This window comes from Molothrus aeneus, chromosome 4, assembly GCF_037042795.1.
Source record: "Molothrus aeneus isolate 106 chromosome 4, BPBGC_Maene_1.0, whole genome shotgun sequence".
Classification (NCBI taxonomy): Eukaryota; Metazoa; Chordata; class Aves; order Passeriformes; family Icteridae; genus Molothrus; species Molothrus aeneus.
The window spans coordinates 31,215,420-31,234,563 of NC_089649.1; the positions used below are offsets into that span (position 1 = coordinate 31,215,420).

Genomic DNA, 19,144 nt, shown 5'->3' on the forward strand with positions numbered 1-19,144 from the left:
CAGCTTCTGGAGACTTTTCAGGTGTAAAACAATGGCATCACTTCCTTTTCTGAACTGATTCTACCTGCCTGGATATTTTTCCTATCACAATAAATGTGATTTAGTTAAAATACTATATGATTGCATGGAAGTGAACCCCAAATACTTCCAGAGAATTGTTTTCTAAAAATAGAGAAATAACTTAATCAGCAGGAAAAATCATCCAAAGAAACTGAAAACTCATTGGTAATTGATGAAGGTCATTCACTTTCTTTGTTCTTCGGTTAGTGCCAATGCAGTACGTATTTGTTGCTGTCTAATTTAGCCATTAATTCACTCTTACATTCTTCACTGAGAATTTTTTTCTTAAGTCTGTTTCAATAGCAGCATATGCATTTGCAGTGTTGCATTCCCTGGGAAATGTTTAAAATGTTTAATTCTACATTCTTTTACAAAAATGTATTTCAGAGTCTTTTTTTCCTTTCAAACTGCTGATATACTTGACTTAAGAAATTTTAGTGGTTATTTTATAAATTCAAAATTTATCTTGAAATTTAAGGCCCGAATCCAGCAAAGCATCTGAGTATAAATGTAAGACCCATCAGAGCCATAATTTTTTTTAGGTTTGACAATTGTGCATGTATATATGTGTGTTTAACTTCACACATCAGTCCACGCATCAGTCACACATCAGTCCAACTACATAAAATATGGTTCTTTTCTGCTTTTATTTCTTAGTGTAGTAATATTGGGTATGTAATGGCTTCTGAATAAAAATATCCATCTATGTATCTATAACAATGCTTAAAGTATAATATATATTTATGTATTTGGAGTATGGTTCTTGCTTTAAATTTTTCACTGCCTTATTTGCTACCCAGTGTTATTCAGCAATAAAAAAATGAAGTATTGCTGATGTCCAGGCAGCAGAGACAAATGAATTTTTGTGTAAAAACTGAAATCAGAAATATAAAATATTATGTAAACATTCTTCAGCCTCTTGTTCTTAGCATTGTGTTTATTGATTCTTAAAATAAGATGTTAATTTTGATAGATGCCCCCTAGAGCCTGGTCTGACACCACCAGTATTACAGCATACTTTAAAGGGGCTTTTCTGCCAAATATTTTTCTCAGCAGCAGGTCCAATCAAAGTAGCCCCTGTCTATTTCTCCTTTTATCCGTGCCATTTGTGCTGTGTCTGCAGCATTCCTTTGCTGTGCCATTCATTCCAGCTGTTTCAAAAGCAGCAGCTGATAACCTGTATCAGGGAATTAGTTATTTTTAACCCTGATACAGTTGCCATGTGACCCCAAATGCCCTTAGGGTGTCTCAGGGGCAGAAACAAATGGTGTCGTGCACAGGCTTATTAAATAAAGCCGTAGTGCCTTTGAGAGAAGTAGTTGTTGTATCTCCAGAGAGAAAAATGTAATACTTAGCTGCCTCCAGAGTCACCAAAAGCTCTCGAGGATTATTTTTAAAGAGTATTATATGACGATGAGAGGATCTGATTCAATGAGATACAGTCAATAGAAAATTAAAGAAAGAGCCTTTTTCAGACTGCCTAACTGAAATAAATCATCTTCACTAAACCGTGTCCCTAAGTGCCACTTCTACACATCTTTTAAATACCTCCAAGGATGATGATTCTACTGCTTCCCTGCACAGCCTGTTCCAATTTTTATGCACCCTTTCTTTGAAGAAATGTTTCTTAATATCTAGTCTAAACCTCCCTTGTTAAAACTGGAGGCTGATTCTTCTTTGACATTTGTTACCGGAGAGAAGAGACTGATCCTCAGCTTGCTACAGCCTCCTTTTAGAAGCAGTAAGGTCTTGGCTGAGCCTCCTTTTCTTCAGGATAAACACACCCAGCTTCCCCAGCTGCTCCTAATAAAACTTGTACCCCAGATCCTTCCCCAGATCCGTTGCCCTTCTCTGGACATGCTCCAGCACCTCAGTGTCCTTCCCGTAGTGAGGGGCCCAGAACTGGATGCAGGGTTCAAGGGGTGATCTCACCAGTGCTGAGTACAGAGGGGTGATCCCTGCCCTGGTCCTGCTGGCCACACTATTGCTGATCCAGGCCAGGATCCATTTGCCTTCTTGGCCACCTGGGCACACACTGGCTCATGTTCAGCTCCTGTTGACCAGCATGCCCAGCACCTCGTCCTTTTCTGCCAGACAATTTTCCAGTCACTCTCCCTCGGACTGTAGCACTGCATGGGGCTCTTGTGACCTAAGGGCAGGGACAATCACTTTGCTTGTGGAACCTCATATGATTGGCCTCAGTGCATAGATCCATCCTGTACAGATCCCTCAGCATTCCCACCCATCTTTGTGCTGCCTGCAGACTGACTGAGGGTTCACTCAATCCCCTTGTCCAGTTCATTGATAAAGATATTAACCAGGTCTGGCCCCAGTACTGAGCTGTGGGGAGCCCCACTAGTGACTGGCTGCCAACTGGATGTAACGCCATTCACCAGTACTCTCTGGGCTTAGTCATCCAGCCAGTTCTTTGCTTGGCAAAGGATGTTCTTGTGAAAGCCATAAGCTGCCAGTTTCTCCATAATGTTGTGGGAAATGGTGTCAAAGTCTTTAATTGAGTCTGGGTAGATTTTATCTTTTTCCTTCATTCAATAAGCAGGTCACCTTGTCATAGAAGGAGACCAGACTTATCAGCATGTCCTGCCTTTCCTAAACCCATGCTGGCTGTGCCTGATCCCCTGGTTGCCCTGCATGTGTTGTATGATGGTACTCAAGATGATCTGCTCCATGACCTTCCCTGACTGACTGAGCCTGACTGAAGTCAGGCTGTAAGGTGATATCCTCCCTCTGAATTCTTGTGGATGGACATTATCTTAACGGACCTCCTGTCAACTGGGACCTGCCCAATTTGCCAAGACTGCTGGTAAATGAAAGATGATTTGGTGAGCTCTTCTGCCAGTTGCCTTTAGACCCTTGGGTGAATCCCGTTTGGCCCCATGGACTTGTGTATCTTAAATTGTGTAGCTGGTCACGGACCATTTTCTCCTGGTTTATAGGAGCATCATTCTGCTCTCTGTCTTCCAGCCCAGGGTCTTGGTGTCCTGAGAGCAACTGTTCTCACTATTAAAGACTGAGGCGAAGAAGGCATTGAGTACCTCAGCCTTTTCCTTGTCCTTTGCCACTATGTTTCCTCCTGCATGCAGTAAAGGATGGAGATTCTCCTTAGCCCTCCTTTTGTTGCTGATGTATTTGTAAAAACATTTTCGTGTTTTACAGCAGTAGTCAGATTAAGTTCTAGCTGGGCTTTGGCCCTGTAACAAATGGAACCATTAGTAAAATTAAAAGTTTAATGTGTTGTTTGGAAAATACCACCTTCAAAAGTATAAAAATCCCTTAGTGTTCCCAAGCAACTGCAGTTGTGTGGTCAAATTCCCAAGATGTGAGTTGTCACTAGTCAGTTGTTTTTACAAGAGACTCTAACCTTTGGTCTTGGATGGTTTACTGTTTAAGTACACACACTAACTTAAGTCATATGTTTCTCTGTTACATAAAGGATATCTTGGACATCAAGTAAATTTAGATTTAAGTATTCATAACTGATCTGTTTCATGTGCCATATGAGATAGTTTTTAATAGCTACTTATAAAGAATCAAAAAGGTTTCCTCATTGGAATTCAACTTTCAGAAACCTCATCCATCAATGTGACCAAATATGTGTCGGGTAAGACAAGTCCTCTGCCTTGATCACTTGAGTCCCAACTCGTACAAAACTTAACCATGCTCTCAGCTTGAGTTACCCAAAGCACTGAAGCCAGTAGATACTACATGCTTAAAATGGGACAAGAGTAAGTGCTTTCCTGAGCTAAATCCTCAAAAAGCCATTATTTTAATGTACTTAAGACAAAACCAGCACATCTTCAGAATTTAAAAGAGAAAATAAATGTTTGTAATTCTTTTTTTCTTTCTTGTTTTGTAGGGGCAGAAAATTTTTCCTGTGGTGATTTATAGCTACCAATAACCTTCCACAGCGGTTGCCTTATCAACTTATTATTCTGGCATCTTCTGCTCTTGTTAGTAAACATAGAGCTAAGTACTCCTAATCTCAAGAGAGAGACTTCGTACAGTATGTTCTGTACAAAACTGAAAGACTTGAAGATCACAGGAGAATGTCCTTTCTCCTTACTGACTCAAGGTCACATTACTGAGGAACATGACAAGGACTGCACAGAAAACAGCTCTAGAGCAGCTTTGCCCATCTGCAAAGAAGTCCATGAAAAAGATGGTCAAGGAAACCTTCCACAAAGGAAAACGAGCAGAAGTAGAGTGTACCTGCACACACTAACTGAAAGCATCTGCAAACTAATCTTTCCTGAGGTAAATAGATACTAAATAAAACTTTAATAGCATTTAACTATAAATGTTAAGAAAGCATTCTATGCCTGCCTTTAGATATAAGCCCTTAGAAAGTTGCTTTGACTTAAAAGTTTGTATTCTTATGTAGTTCTCCCTAGTTTAAATCCACTTCCATTCCTTCTGGACATAATTTTGCCACAATCTGTGTCATAAACACCATTCCTTCCACTGTATTTCCTTTATTTTTGCCTTGCATTTGCACCCTTACACTCATCTTTTTAATTGTTATTTTTAAATCCATCTATTTTTGTACCATTTTTTAACATAGAGATATAGTAATAGAAATTCTGCCTTGTTACCTAATTATGTAAATTATGTGGTCATCTCATCAGTTCACCTAACTGAATCCAAACTGCTAAGTGCATTAGTCATTATCACAAAAAAATTAAAATAGATGTTTCCATCTGCTGTGATACTAACCTCCTGTCATACTATTTTTAAAACCATTACTGTTCGTATTTACCACAAAGATATTCTTATGTCTCTGCTCAACTTAACTGAAAACAGGCCTAGGCTTGCTTGAGTGGAGATGAATACCATGGTTTATCTCTGTAAAAAGAACATGAAAAATGCAGCTCTCTGACATCCAGCTCTTGGCCTTGTCTCAAATTCAGTGGGAGGTTTGAAGGAACTGACTGACATATCGGGACTGGAAATAGCAAATGGACAATTCTGTACACTCATTTAATTACAATTCCATTACTTGGACATTTGGTGTATATAACTTAAAGTGCTGGAGTTTTTTAAATCTATTTGCAGATCTGGTTATGCAGATCTTTTTACCTCTGCTGCATTTATACAGATGGAATGCATCCCTTTAAACCTTTAAACTGATCCCTAAATTTATAAAGAAAAATACTTGCAACCCAAAAATGAACTGGCAAAGCACCCTTTCCAGGATGTCATGATTGCTGCATTGCTTTTCTAGTATATAGTTGTTCATGGGATTTTTAATAACTAGTATTTTTTTCCTCTTTAAAGAGTGGTATAAATGTATGCAGTTGCCTATTACATAATTATGATAGGCTAGTTCATCATCTGCAACAAAGCTTGGCACAGCAAAGGTATTATGACCATGTAGCCTAGGAACCACTGAAATTCAAGGTTATCATTGTTATTATTTACAATTATTCAAGTTATATGCATCAGAAGATTTTCCAAGTCTGTTCTCATGCTCATGATTTAGGTTCAAGCCCTAAGCATCTTCCTAATCCTTTTTTTCCATAAAAGGGCTTTTCTTGTTTAGAAACGTATTTTTCATTGCTTAGAAAATTTACCTTACTTTAATGTCATTGAGTAATGTCATCTTCCTTCCAACTGGAAGCTCCAAAGCAGGGCTGCATCATGACCCCTGTTGAACCGTGAACTTCTCATAGAGTCAGCAAGCTATGCTTGGAAGTCCAGGACAAAGTGCATCCAAACAATTTTCTGATTAAATTTGGGATATAATGTAGTGCATGTTGTTGTTTAATTTGCTTCTTTCTTTACAGAAATATGGAGAACATTGCTCATTTATAAGTAATGGATTGGATGGCGTTCCACTTACTGTATTGGTTTCTACACAGATGTAATTTATGTTGTGTTCATATACATGTTCTATATATTCATATATAGATATGTATATATGTATCTAATTCACTTTAGATTTTTCCTTGGAGAACATTTACAGAATATGTCTTTCTTTCATGTGATATTTTCTTTGGTTGTGCAAACTTTCCTCCTGGAAATACAAAAAGTAAAAGATGCAGTAAAAGCTGCTGGTTTCTTTAGGGAAAGTGAACCAAAGAAAAGCCAGGCCTTAGGAAGCCTCACAGCTGAATTGTGTCATGCCAGTATAGTACTATTCTATGACCCTGTCTGTGTGGGAAGTTTGGGGTTTGAATATCAGAGGCTACATACATATGACAGCTTTACTGGCCCTAACAATTTGAAATACACATATTTGGAAAATGTTCCATCTGTTCCAATTAGGAACTGCAAAAGGGATATGGAATCATGGGATTGAAGTATTTTAAGGCAAACATTCGTTATGCTCTAAAGTTTCTTTTATTCAGGAATCCTTTAATAAAGGCTGTCTACAATGACTAGATTTTCATTTGGAGGATGTTGTGGCATACACAGTGAAAATTATTCTTTTCTTTAAAATAATTTTGTATTCATGGTACTCTGTGGATTTTTTTGGAGGTGGGATTTGTAATAATAGAGAGCTGTGTTAGTTATTTCTTAGCAGCACTGTCTTTATTGCCATCTGAAAACTTGGAGCTAAAGAACATCACTGTTTTTAAAATACACTACCACTGGTGCACATGAACTGAGGGGCTTAATTACTGAGGGACTTAATTTTTTAATTTTAATTACAGTGGTACTGGAGCTGAAGAGATGAACATAAAGTAAACCCCATAACCACAGAAGTGACATGCTGTTTCTAACAACAATACTGTCTTGAATAAAAGTTGTTAGTCCCAAGGATGGCAAAGAAATTCTGTGTATAAAAATGTTACCTCATGATTAAATTTTCAACAATGACATATATGCATATGACATACTTATTTTTTTCCCCAGTTTGAAAGGCTAAATCTTGCACTGCAGAGAACACTTGCAAAACACAGAATAAAAGAAACCAGGTATGTAAGTGTAATGGGTTTGTAACTACACTGCAATAATGTTGTATCAGTGCAATAATGTTTTTCAGACAGGAATGGGGTGGTGACTGGGAATCAAGACTTCTGGAATTTATATTCAATTATCTTGTCAAATTGGTGTGTAACATTTCATGTAATGTAAGCTAGTAATGATTTAGTTTATTTTAAAATATTCACAAATATTGACATCATTCACAAAGTTGATTTAATGGACAAATTAGTACAGGGAAGCAAAGCAGGCAAGGACTTTGGAGGAGCTCAGAGACAGCTTGGCATAGATGGAGCAATAGATTGGTTGTAAATGGATCTAACCCAGTAAGATCCCGGGGAAAGATTCTGAAATACAATTAGTATTATACAAAAGAATTTGGTTTCTGATACAGTGAACACTCATACACTACAGATACTAACTTGGATGTTTTCCTGAGCTCACTTGGCTTCTGGTTTCTGTTTCTGAGGAACTCAGCTCAATTTTCAGCACTTCTTAGTATCCAATATTAATCATTTGAGCCTTGTAGGGAGTTAGAATTCCTTTGCATCTCATGATATTCTGACGATTCTGTTTATTGAATGCATCTGAAAAAATAAGCCCATCAATTTAAATCTGCTTTCTGAAGTGAAGAAAAATAATCAAGTTGGAAACTACACTGTTGCTCACCATGATAAGAATAGATAATTGCAGTGTATCTTTTAAATTATACTTGATATTTTTAAAGCACTTTACATACATTGACTGAACCAAAGATAGCGGGTCAGATGTGCTTTGCAATTGCTGACTGGCTTATTGCTATGAATGTTTTCCCATTCTTTAATTATGTGTTGCTTCCCTGGAGTATCAGTTGAAAAGAAAAAATTACTGTGATATTCTGAAGGAGGCAATAATGCCAATGTAAAACAAATCTAAATGTCTGTGTTGCTTTTGCCTATAAATATACCTATGATATTCCAAGTCAAGAAATTCAGAAGGCATGTATCAGGCGTTTATTGCTTATATGAAGATTAATCTAAGCTATAAGTCTTTCTCATAGCTTGGAGTCAGACATTCAGTTTGACATTTATTGTCCTCAGAGGACTCAGAGGGCTGCAGTTTTGTGTCAAATACCTGCATTACTAAAAATGAACAAGTAATTTTGGAGTTAATAGTTGTTATTTGTTTTTCTTCTCAAAGCAGAAATATGTTCTGACCTCTTTTGAATTAAATACACTGTAATTCCAAAAAATACTTGAATATAAATGCCAATTATATTTTACAATGTGTTAGGAAATTTAGTTTTGGCTTCAAGATAAAAACACAAACCAAGCAAAAAACAGGACTGTTACAATGACAGGCAATAGCATTTGCCTGAAATCCATAATTTGAGCTCAGACCACAAAACTTTTAATTTACCAGAATTACCAGATTATTGGATAATTTACCACATTATCCAATAGGATAATCTAAGATCCTACCAAGACCCCCCTTTTGAATTAATTAAAAACTTATTATTTGATCAGCAGAACTGAGTCTATACACTTTAAAGACAAGGTAACTTCTATACTTATTGTCTTTACCACATTTATCTTGATAATTTAGTGGTTTTATTATATTTTTATGATCTTTGCAGAAAAACTGGTGATAGAGAAGATTTTGAAAAAATAATCAGTGATCATGCTACTACAGCAGGTAATTTAAGCTTGTTTAGTAATATATATATAAATAAATAGAGTATCTATTATATATATATAAATATATTTTATATAAATATATTTTATATAAATTAGTCTTGTTACTAATATGTTACTTCATATTCTGAGGACTGTTGTATGTCAGAAGAGAGCTCTATAATTTTTAATATGTAACTCTGGCTACATCTGTAATAGTAAATTAACATTTCCTGGAACTGAAATATGGTCTTCTGTACACTTAAACTGTTAAACTGGTCCAGGCACACAGCTGGTCTGTGAGAGGTAGTACTTTTTCAAAGGATTCCCAGCAACAATTGGAGAAATGGAATATTTCCAACAGTCAGTTTGCATGCAACTATCTGGGTAAAACAAATTTACTAGCAATGATGTGAGCCATTCAGTGCCAATTGGCCTCAGTGCTCCAGAATATTCCCAGGGTTATTTAATGTACTGGATTACACATAGTACTTAGATCTGCAGATCCTATTTTATTTGTGTGTTAGTTTTTAAACTTCTTATTTTACTCCTTTAGATCAAACTAGGGGAGTTGAGTTAAATCTTGTGCCAAAACTTGCATCCATTTTGTCTTACATCTCTACTAAGAACACTGAATCTTGGATCTTTCTAAACCGCAACCCATTTCCAGTCTTTTCCCGTTTCCAGGACTCCTAAATGAGAGGGCCTTCAGGTGTCAATGCTGTATCAGGGAAGGATATTGATTGTTTGTTTTGGAAAAAAATGGGGAGGTTAGCCTGTGATTCAGGATGATGAGTGCAGTTCTGACTAAAATGTGGTTCTGTGCAGGTGTTCCCGTGGAGTCTCTACGGGAATCTCTTGGTGAAGAGCTATTCAAAATATGCTATGAAGAGGATGAACACATATTAGGGGTTATTGGAGGCACCCTTAAGGACTTCTTGAATAGTTTCACTACTCTGCTGAAGCAGAGTAGCCACAGCCAAGAAGCAGGAAAAAAGGACAGACTTGAAGATGCCTCCATATTATGCCTGGAGAAAGATCAGGACTTCTTAAATGTTTATTATTTCTTTCCTAAGAAAATCACAAGTCTTATTCTACCTGGTATCATTAAAGCAGCAGCTCATATTTTGTATGAAACTGAGGTAGAAGTGATGCTCATGCCTCCTTGTTTCCATAATGACTGCACTGAGTTTGCTAATCAGCCTTATTTGCTGTATTCTATACAAGTCAAAAGTGCAAAACCTTCCTTATCTCCATGTAAACCACAGTCTTCACTTGTGATTCCTGCCTCTGTGTTCTGTAAGACTTTCCCATTTCATTTTATGTTTGACAAGGATATGTCAGTTCTTCAAATTGGAAATGGGATAAGAAGACTTTTGACCAGGAGAGAATTTCAAGCTAAGCCAAATTTTGAAGAGTATTTTGAAATTCTTACCCCCAAAGTAAGCTGCACTTTTAGTGCAATAATGACCATGCTAAATATGCAGTTTACTGTACGAGTTAGAAGATGGGATAATACTGATATGAAACCATCCATGGTAAGAGACTTTTTATCACCATTACTTCTACCAGGATTTTTTTTTTCTTCAGATAGTTAAACTAGCCACAAAACATGGTGCATTTTGCATTATCTACATCTGATACAACTGCGTAATAATGATTTAATTAGGGTAGTCCAATGTAATTCAGCTTCTGAAGCCAGTGTTCAGTCAAAACTCTGCTTTAGGACTTATACAGAAGTAAAATCCGACTGCAAATTTGATTTATTTCAATAAATTGAAATACTGAGATAAAGCCACGCTGCTGAGAGTAAGGGCATCTTCAGCACAAAGACAGTGGCAGGAAAAGCTTTAACAAAGTGCCCCTGAGTTATTTGGGAGCAGCTCTAGGTTTGGGGAAAATAAACAGATGTTTTCTGTGCACATTCAGCCTTTCATGTTTTGGAATCTTTGATTCTATCTGATGAAAACTCTCATGTTTTCATCAGATAGAATCACCAAAGGTTCCACTTAGTTTCAGCTGATGGGATTACAACTATCTCTGCTGAAGCTGGGTCTGTGACAAATGACCTGGGACAGTAAAAATCATCTTGTATTTTTATTTGTTCCTGGTCCCAGCTGAATTCCAGCTTCTCTACACCTGAAGCACTCTGGGATGAATTACCAACTCAGACTCAACACTCCAAAAACTTCAATGAGGAACAGTTAAGAAGTTTTACCCAGTTACTAATGTAGCTACTATTAAAAGCTGTAGCTACTTCATCTCAGATCCATTTCTGCACTAGAATGGTTACAAGGGGTAGTAGAGTTGGCTTTGATTCTGCATGTACTTGCATATGCAAATGTCTATTAGTAAGGAACAGATTTTATTAAACAAGTGGTCTTTCAGAGCCATGTTAAGCTAAGCTCTGCAGCACCTTTCACATTACACAACTGAATACAGAAGGGACATAAAAACACTTCACATAAAATATTTTTCTCTTTTAGACTATTAAAATTGGATATTCCTGCCATTTCTGCCTTTAATTTTAAATTTCAGTGAGTACTGAACATCCTGTGATAAAACTGAAGCAGATTTTCTCACTTTATCTTATGGAGAAAGTGGTGCATGAACCAGTTATTAGTAGAAATTCAGAGGCCACTATAGTAGCACATTTTATCAATTGCTGATAATACACAAAATTATTCTTTTTGGTTTTCTTTTCTCCCTAAGATAAACTGATACTCAGACATAATTAGGGGTTTATCCTTAAGTTGGGGTCCTCTTGTACCAGAGGACTAAATAAAAATGAACTTACTTGATGGCTCTGTGATTCAGCACCCCATGTTTTCTCTAAGCAACTAAATAAAAATGTAAGGACTATGGGCCAGTCTTGATTTTCTTACATTTTAGTGAAGTGTATTTTCTCTAAAATTTCTCACTTCTAGACCATTGCCTTGCATGTTTTGCATGAATTCTTGTTTCTTTAACTGTTTCAGGTAATGGATCTTAAAGGCCAAATGATCTATATTTTTGAATCCAGTGCCATTCTATTCTTGGGATCTCCCTGTGTGGACAGACTAGAAGATTTTACAGGACGTGGATTGTACCTCTCTGATATTCCCATTCACAATGCTTTAAGAGATGTTGTTCTGATAGGAGAGCAGGCCAGAGCCCAGGATGGATTGAAGAAGAGGTTAGGAAAGCTAAAAGCAACCCTTGAGCAGGCCCATCAAGCACTTGAAGAGGAGAAGAAGAAGACTGTAGATCTTCTGTTTTCAATTTTTCCTGGAGAGGTTGCTCAGCAGCTGTGGCAGGGACAAGTTGTACAAGCCAAGAAATTTAATAATGTCACAATGCTGTTTTCTGACATTGTTGGATTCACTGCCATCTGTTCCCAATGCTCACCTATGCAGGTTATCACCATGCTTAATGAGCTTTATACTCGCTTTGATTACCAATGTGGAGAGCTAGATGTCTACAAGGTACACAATTCATTGCTTTTCTTTGGGATTCTGGGGCAGGAAAGGAAATTAAGAATAAGTGGGACAGAAGATAGCAGAGGTCCAAAAATTATTTTGCTATAAACCTTTTTCAAATGAGACAAAATAAATCATAAAACAAACAAACAAAACCAGTGAACACAAGTTCACTGGTTCATTCAGCCAAGAAAAAAAACCTCAAAACTTAACAGTTAATTTTAAAAATTAATTTCAATGACAGTGCTGTGATTCTGGAGTAAACAGGTGTTTAATGTAGCTGGGGGTGCCTGACTGTAAATGAAAAAGGAAAACTATTTTAGAATTATGCCCAGCTATAAATAAAAGTTGTGTAATTTTTCCTTTTGCATGATACTGCAAGATTTGTCCAGTACTTTAATAATTTTGCAGGAAAACTAAGACTTAGTCAAGAATTATGTTTAGCTACAATTCTTACTTAAAGAACTTAGGCAGTTCTTTCATATTTATCAAACAGTCTAAGTGTAAGGAACAAATATGCCTGTTTTAGGTTGAGACTATTGGAGATGCCTACTGTGTTGCTGGAGGCTTGCACAAAGAAAGTGAAACACATGCTGTTCAAATAGCACTGATGGCCCTGAAGATGATGGAACTGTCAGACGAGGTGGTGTCTCCCCATGGAGAGCCTATCAAGGTCATATATTTTATTGTATTTTATTTGGTTAAACTGATATCTTTTGTTTGTTTAATTGCTTTCTGGGATTTTGTCTCAAGGAAATTTCACATCATTGCATTAACTTAGAGAATTTGGGGAATCAAATGACTGTGGTTGGAGAAGCTGACCTTTTTAGATTTGTGGATGAGAGTTTTGTAGAGTGGTAAAGGTGAAATAGAGATCTGAAAATCAACCTAAAAGACAAATGCAGTGAAGTGAATAGGTGCAATCTGACATGCTGATGTTCTTGTCTCAGTGGCAATAAAACTGTCAGTGGCATGGAATAGTCTCTTTTCTAAGGAAATGACTAATCCTCTTTCCAAATTAGACTGCAGGTCTTTTGACGCAGAAGCTATGAATATGAATGCCCAAAGACGTTCTGATTGTAGTAATCCGCGCAGCTTTGGAGGATTCCATTGCTGCTCTTGTTTCACGGTCAGATACTGAACCGCCATAAGATAATGGTGTTAATGCTGTCAAAGCAACTGTTAAATTCAGTGGTAATTATATTTATGGCGTCCTTTCAGTGAGAACTTACACATGTACTGAAATTTTCACATAAGATTATCTCTTACTGAGAAAGAAAAAGAAAGGTCTGTGTGCATGAAAAATTATGTGGACCTTCAGTGTTGTTCAAATGGCCTGGAATGCCATCCTATTATTTTTAATAGAGGTGTCTCAGTTCATTATGTCTTTCATTTCCTAATTTTTAACATTTATCTGTTCATTGTTCCTCCAGAAAGCTTAGTGGTTTTCGGGTTTTTTTAATTTTAAATTAAGGAATACTTGTATTCCAAGAAAAAGAAAATGGTTATTAAGAGGATTATATGCTCCACATTTATCAAACAGAACAGCAGTATTGTATTATAAATAAATATTGTTCTTTTTGTATTTTGCAGTATCAAATTAAGTTACACTTAAGAAATCTGGAAACATTCTGGCAATATTATAACAGGTGTATAATTTACATGCAAATGCTAGTACTACATTTTTTAAACTATTTTAAAATAAGGATAAAATGTAATATTGTGTAAGTACCTAACCAGAAGCTTCTTAGAAGCAAACTATATTTTTAATGAAAGCATGCATCTATTTTAATTAAATGCTTCATGAAAACATTGTATATTGTGCAAAGCAATGCATTTGTCACACAATCTACTGTCATTTTACATATCAATTGCCAAGAAAAAAAAGGTGTGACTGCAAATGACAAAATTTGAATCAGACTTGCATTTTGATGAATATATTTCAGCCATCTTTTCAATGTGGGTGGATTTTGGTATTGTTGCAGGTTTTGCTACTTTTACACTCAAAGTTAGAAACTGCAACTTCTTCATACTGGTATGATACTCTCTTGATATGTAAAGAGTAGTATGCAGAGTAGACATACAAGGTTCCTGGCATCATGCCATTATTTAGTCAGAATGCTGTTCTGAAGAAAACACCTCTACACATGTATAATGTACATGAGAAAAAGAACACAGCTCAAAAAAAACCTACCAAAAAGAACCATAAAAAACAGCAGCAGCTAAGTAAGAGTCAAACATCTGAGTATGAGCTAAGTTCACAGCAGTTCACAGTCATATTTTGATATGGTAGGATTATTGACTAAAAATGCAGAACACGATAAACTTCAGCTAGTTCCCTCTCCATGAGCGGTAATGACCAGAGTACAGCTATTTTAAGGAGACTCTGCTAACCCTGTTTATTTTAGTAGCTCATTCTTTCTTTATTTTTTTTAATGAAGAATAATTTATAAAATTGACTTTACCAGTTCTATTTTACCTAATAGTGCTGTTTTCTTTCTTTTGTTTAAAGATGCGTATTGGCCTTCATTCTGGATCTGTCTTTGCTGGAGTTGTTGGGGTTAAAATGCCTCGTTATTGCCTTTTTGGAAATAATGTGACCCTTGCCAATAAGTTTGAATCTTGCAGTATACCTAGAAAAATAAATGTCAGCCCAACGACTTACAGGTACAGTGCAGTATGTAAAATGTCCACCTGCAGTAGTTACTGTAGTAGTCTGTTATTTTCCTGTTGTTTTTTTGGCTGGGTAAAATAAGCAAAATTATAAATTTTTATTACTTTTTAAGGAAGCTCTGCTACCCTCACTGTAGCCTGGACTGTGGTCTGTTGCTCCTACTCAGCTTGTACCCACTGCCACATATCTGATAATGCCTTGTGGCAAGGTTCTGCATCCAGCATCAGACAGAGAATTTGGCACAGGATCTTTCCTGACATCCCCTGCAGCATGTGTTATGTGACATAGATGGTGCCAAGCTTTAGATGATTTTGGGTAGGTGAGTTAGAAAAAGTAGCACCGGTATTAGAGCACAGAGAAAGTAACCCTTTTGATTATGCACTCTGAAAATGCAGAGAGAGCATTAGCATCACCAGTGCTTGTGTAGGTCAACATAAGCAGTGCTGGCCAACAGTGATTGTTTTTCCATTCCACTCATATGGAAAATCATTTTGAATCATACCCCTAAAAAGTAGGCAAGTTGATTAATTGGTAAACTATTGTGGTTGTGGAGTTTCTTTTTTTTTTTCTGAGTGAATGAGGTGTTAACCTCCTTTTTGTTTGGTGTATTTTTAAAATTCTGATTCATTCACCAATTCTAAACACACATGGATAACATTTTGGCACCTTGCACAACTGCTGTATATTGCAGTAATTGTTTGAAAGCTTTGGTATGAGTTAACCAACATTTATCCTTACAGAGAGCAGTCTCTGTTTCAACATGTGAAAAAGTAAATAATATTAGAATTAATAAGAGGGTCTGAATAGTTTAATAAGGTTCACAGTATTCCCTTCTTTGAAATACTAATTATGGTGCATTTGATGTGTGGATGTGAGCAAGCTTTCAGCACTAAATAATTTTTGAAAAAAATTACAACAAACATAGCACCTATTAGCAAAACATTAACAGGACAAAAAAAGAGGAGAAACTGTTATTTGCACTGATGCACACTTTAATAGGTTTTCAAGGTTACCAAGTAAACACTATTTTTTATATTTCCTGTAAATAACTAAAAAAATTAAATTGGATTCTCCCTGTCATATATGAAGAGTTATTGAATATCTGCAGTTCTTAGTGACTGGTTGATTTTAATCAATATGTTTAATTTTTGTTTTAGGTTGTTAAAGGAATACCCAGGTTTTGTGTTCACACCACGCTCAAGAGAGGAGCTTCCACCAAATTTTCCAAGTGATATCCCTGGAATTTGCTATTTTCTGGATGCTTATATTCAAGGAACAAACTCACAGACTTGGTTTCAAAAGAGAGATTTGGGAGATGGCAATGCCAATTTTTTCGGTGAGGAAACAGGAATAGACTAAATTGTTTTCACAAATGTATAGAATAAATTTATAAATATTTGGATTTTTTTTTGGTACAAATTGAAAATTTTTAAAACTGTATGACACATGAAAGCACTTTAGATTGTTAACACCTGAAAGCCAGTATTAAAATTTCAGGAAGTATGTTACTGACTACTTTTTATTTCTCCTTTGCATAAGGAACATAATCGCTAAAGTAACGTTGCAATGTCACTGTTGGAAATGCTACTATAAACTGTATTTTCCCTGTGGTAATTTGTAAGTGCTACAGTTCTCTTTATACTGAGAATTCTAGATGTATTGTATATGCAGTTTGTCAGGAAATGCAATGTGCAAGTGATGCAGCCACATGCAGTGTTGTGAGCTGGTGCTTATCAATGACTATGAAAATGTATTTCCTTAGAGATTCCATAAGAAAATGTCCATTAAAATATTAAAGTAGGTCACTGCCATCACATACTCCTTCCAGTGCATCATTTGGGCCCCATCCTAGAAGGCTGCTGACCATCTTCTCACACTGGCTGGTCAAAGTATGAGGGTGCTCAGCATTTTCTGGATCAGGCTGATAATTGTAGCTAATACACATGCATAGCAGAGTTGCTGCTTACTGTTTCATGAACTTTATTTTGTGTATAAAATGAATATAGATTAAAATACTGTATAATCACATACTAACATCTCTGTAATCATCAGACTATTTTAGTTCTTAGGGTTTTTAAAGTACTTAAAAATAATAATATCCACTTGTTATTATGTATTACAGCAATAAATGTTTTCTTTTTGTTGTCAATTAAATTTGAAATGTTTTAACAGAAGTGTAATAAAATATGCTTTGGAATGTTTGCTTAGAAATGGAATTCCAGTTAGACTGTATGGAATGGAAGCACACCAGCTTAAATCTCTGATCCTTATCTGAGGATGCAACGTGGGTGTGAGGTGCTATGGAAATGCCCATCACATGCTCACTCTGAAGTTGCCAGGGGAATTTTCAGGTGAAAAGAGATGCTTTTAAACATCTGAACACATTTACAAAGATTAGTACTACTACAGTACAAACTTTTCTGTTGTGGCTGATGGAATATGAGTGGACAATCCTAAAGGCTTTGCCTGTGGAACTGGCAGAATAGAGTTAGTTAAGAGTTCTGAGTTTAGGATTCTGCCTCTGAATAGCAGATCCATCTGCCCAGAAATTCCTCTGTGCTGTACTGTTTGATCCCAACTACAGGCTGGAGAACTGCCCCACTTATGCACATACTACTACTCCCATTTGTATCAGGTATTATTATTATGACCTCTTCAGCTCCTGGGGTTTGGCATATCAAGCCATAAATGTCTCTTCAAACCACTAAATCAGATTTTGGTCTATTAGTATTTACAGGGAGCAATTTTATTAGACTAAGGTGCTATTTTGTTCATTTTCTGATCTTGACTGGTACATTTTGAAGCTCAATAAACAATTTAATCCTACTAGTTTTTGGTAGAAACTCATACATGTGGCATCAGAATCTTGAGAAAAGACGTTAAAAGATACTAGGATTAAGAATGTTTTAAAGACATATTTCAATTCAGTTTTCCTGTAAGGAGCATTTGAACAAAACTTGAACCATTGAATCCTTCCTCAGGTCTACTATATCCATCCAAGATGCTTAGAAATAGTTCTGTGGCACAAAAATGGAACCAGAAAACTTATTTTATACATATATATATATATATATATATATATATATATATATATATATATATATATATATATATATACATACACACATATATATACATATATACAGGCACATGTATTTGTAACACTTTGGACCCCAGTGTTTTAAGGAAACAAGAACTATGCAAATCTTGGAGACTGATCTTTCCAATATTATATTGGTCAGATAGTTCTGTTCTATTGAGAGAAATACCCAGAGGTTACTAGCAGTGCTGTGTGGGTACCCCTGGATATAGAATATGGGGGAGTATTTGCCTCCTGACAGTTCAGTAGGCTTATGGTATTAAACCAGAAATTACTGAGGTCAGTATGAATCTACCCATCCCGGTTAAGAAATAAATAGACTTCTAAATAAAAAATATTTATTTCGCAGACCGAATGGGAAGTACGTTTAGGAGGGAATTTCCTTTTGTTCCTAGAAGACAACTATTGCTGACTGGATGAGGGCCATGCTCAAAGCCAAATTCCATATAAGTCTGTCATCAGATAGGATGTTCATGGCAGTTCTTGATAACCTTCCTTAGGTGACAGCCTTCCAGAAAGAATTCTACTGAGGTGCTTTAGTGTGCACAGAAAGCAACCTACTTGAGTCTAAGGAAAGTAAACAGGATTTAGGCACATATTTAAGACAAAGATTCATGAAAGTGCTTTAAAATGTGCTTGTGTTCAGACGTGTTCTATAATAAATCCTTCATAAGTCCCTTTAGCTTTAAACATAATTTAAGAATTTAGGTCTCACTGAAACTGTTCCTCTGTTTAAATTCTTTTGCAGAATAAATATGTATTTAACAAGGGAAAAATATTTTAATTGATCTTTTCCCTTAGATCTAAAATATTCTTTTCACCTTTTAACTTATCATTTCATTTAAATTGAACAAAAGGAATCAGAAAGCTAATAAGCAAGTTGTTGAGATAAACAGAAGGAAGGCAATTTAGCTGACACAATACTTGGACATTTGGGAAGAAAATAATAGAGTTGTTTTTAAGTTGATCTCTTCTGTAGTATAGTGTATGATATCGTGAAAATGTTCAGAGACTATGGAATGCTATTTATATGAATATAAAAATACCTTAGTATTATGTCCAGAAACAGCTTTGTTATGTGTGAAACTTTATTTTATTAGTTCATGAAGATTCTGTGTAGCTGATTCCTGTTCACACTTACACTGTGTGATGGAAGATACATTTTTATCACTGCAGTTTCTTTGCCAAAGAAGTGTAAATGGCCCTTGAAATAGAAAGTGGGTCCTTTGAATCTTAGCACTGACATAGCTAAAGTGAA

General features: G+C 36.0%; 1 protein-coding gene across 2 annotated transcripts in view; it reads left to right on the plus strand.

Annotated features, from left to right (window-relative positions):
• GUCY1A1 (guanylate cyclase 1 soluble subunit alpha 1) overlaps positions 1-16,997 on the plus strand; it is a 34,713-nt gene extending 17,716 nt beyond the window's left edge. For both annotated transcript variants that reach the window (XM_066548206.1, XM_066548205.1), the window contains 8 exons: positions 3,935-4,332; positions 6,934-6,995; positions 8,618-8,676; positions 9,483-10,192; positions 11,633-12,118; positions 12,642-12,785; positions 14,625-14,779; positions 15,944-16,997. In XM_066548206.1, the coding sequence (XP_066404303.1) occupies positions 4,084-4,332; positions 6,934-6,995; positions 8,618-8,676; positions 9,483-10,192; positions 11,633-12,118; positions 12,642-12,785; positions 14,625-14,779; positions 15,944-16,145 (2,067 nt within the window). In that variant the 5' untranslated portion in view covers positions 3,935-4,083 and the 3' untranslated portion in view covers positions 16,146-16,997. The remainder of the gene's footprint in view (positions 1-3,934; positions 4,333-6,933; positions 6,996-8,617; positions 8,677-9,482; positions 10,193-11,632; positions 12,119-12,641; positions 12,786-14,624; positions 14,780-15,943) is intronic.
• The last annotated feature ends 2,147 nt before the right edge of the window (positions 16,998-19,144 follow it).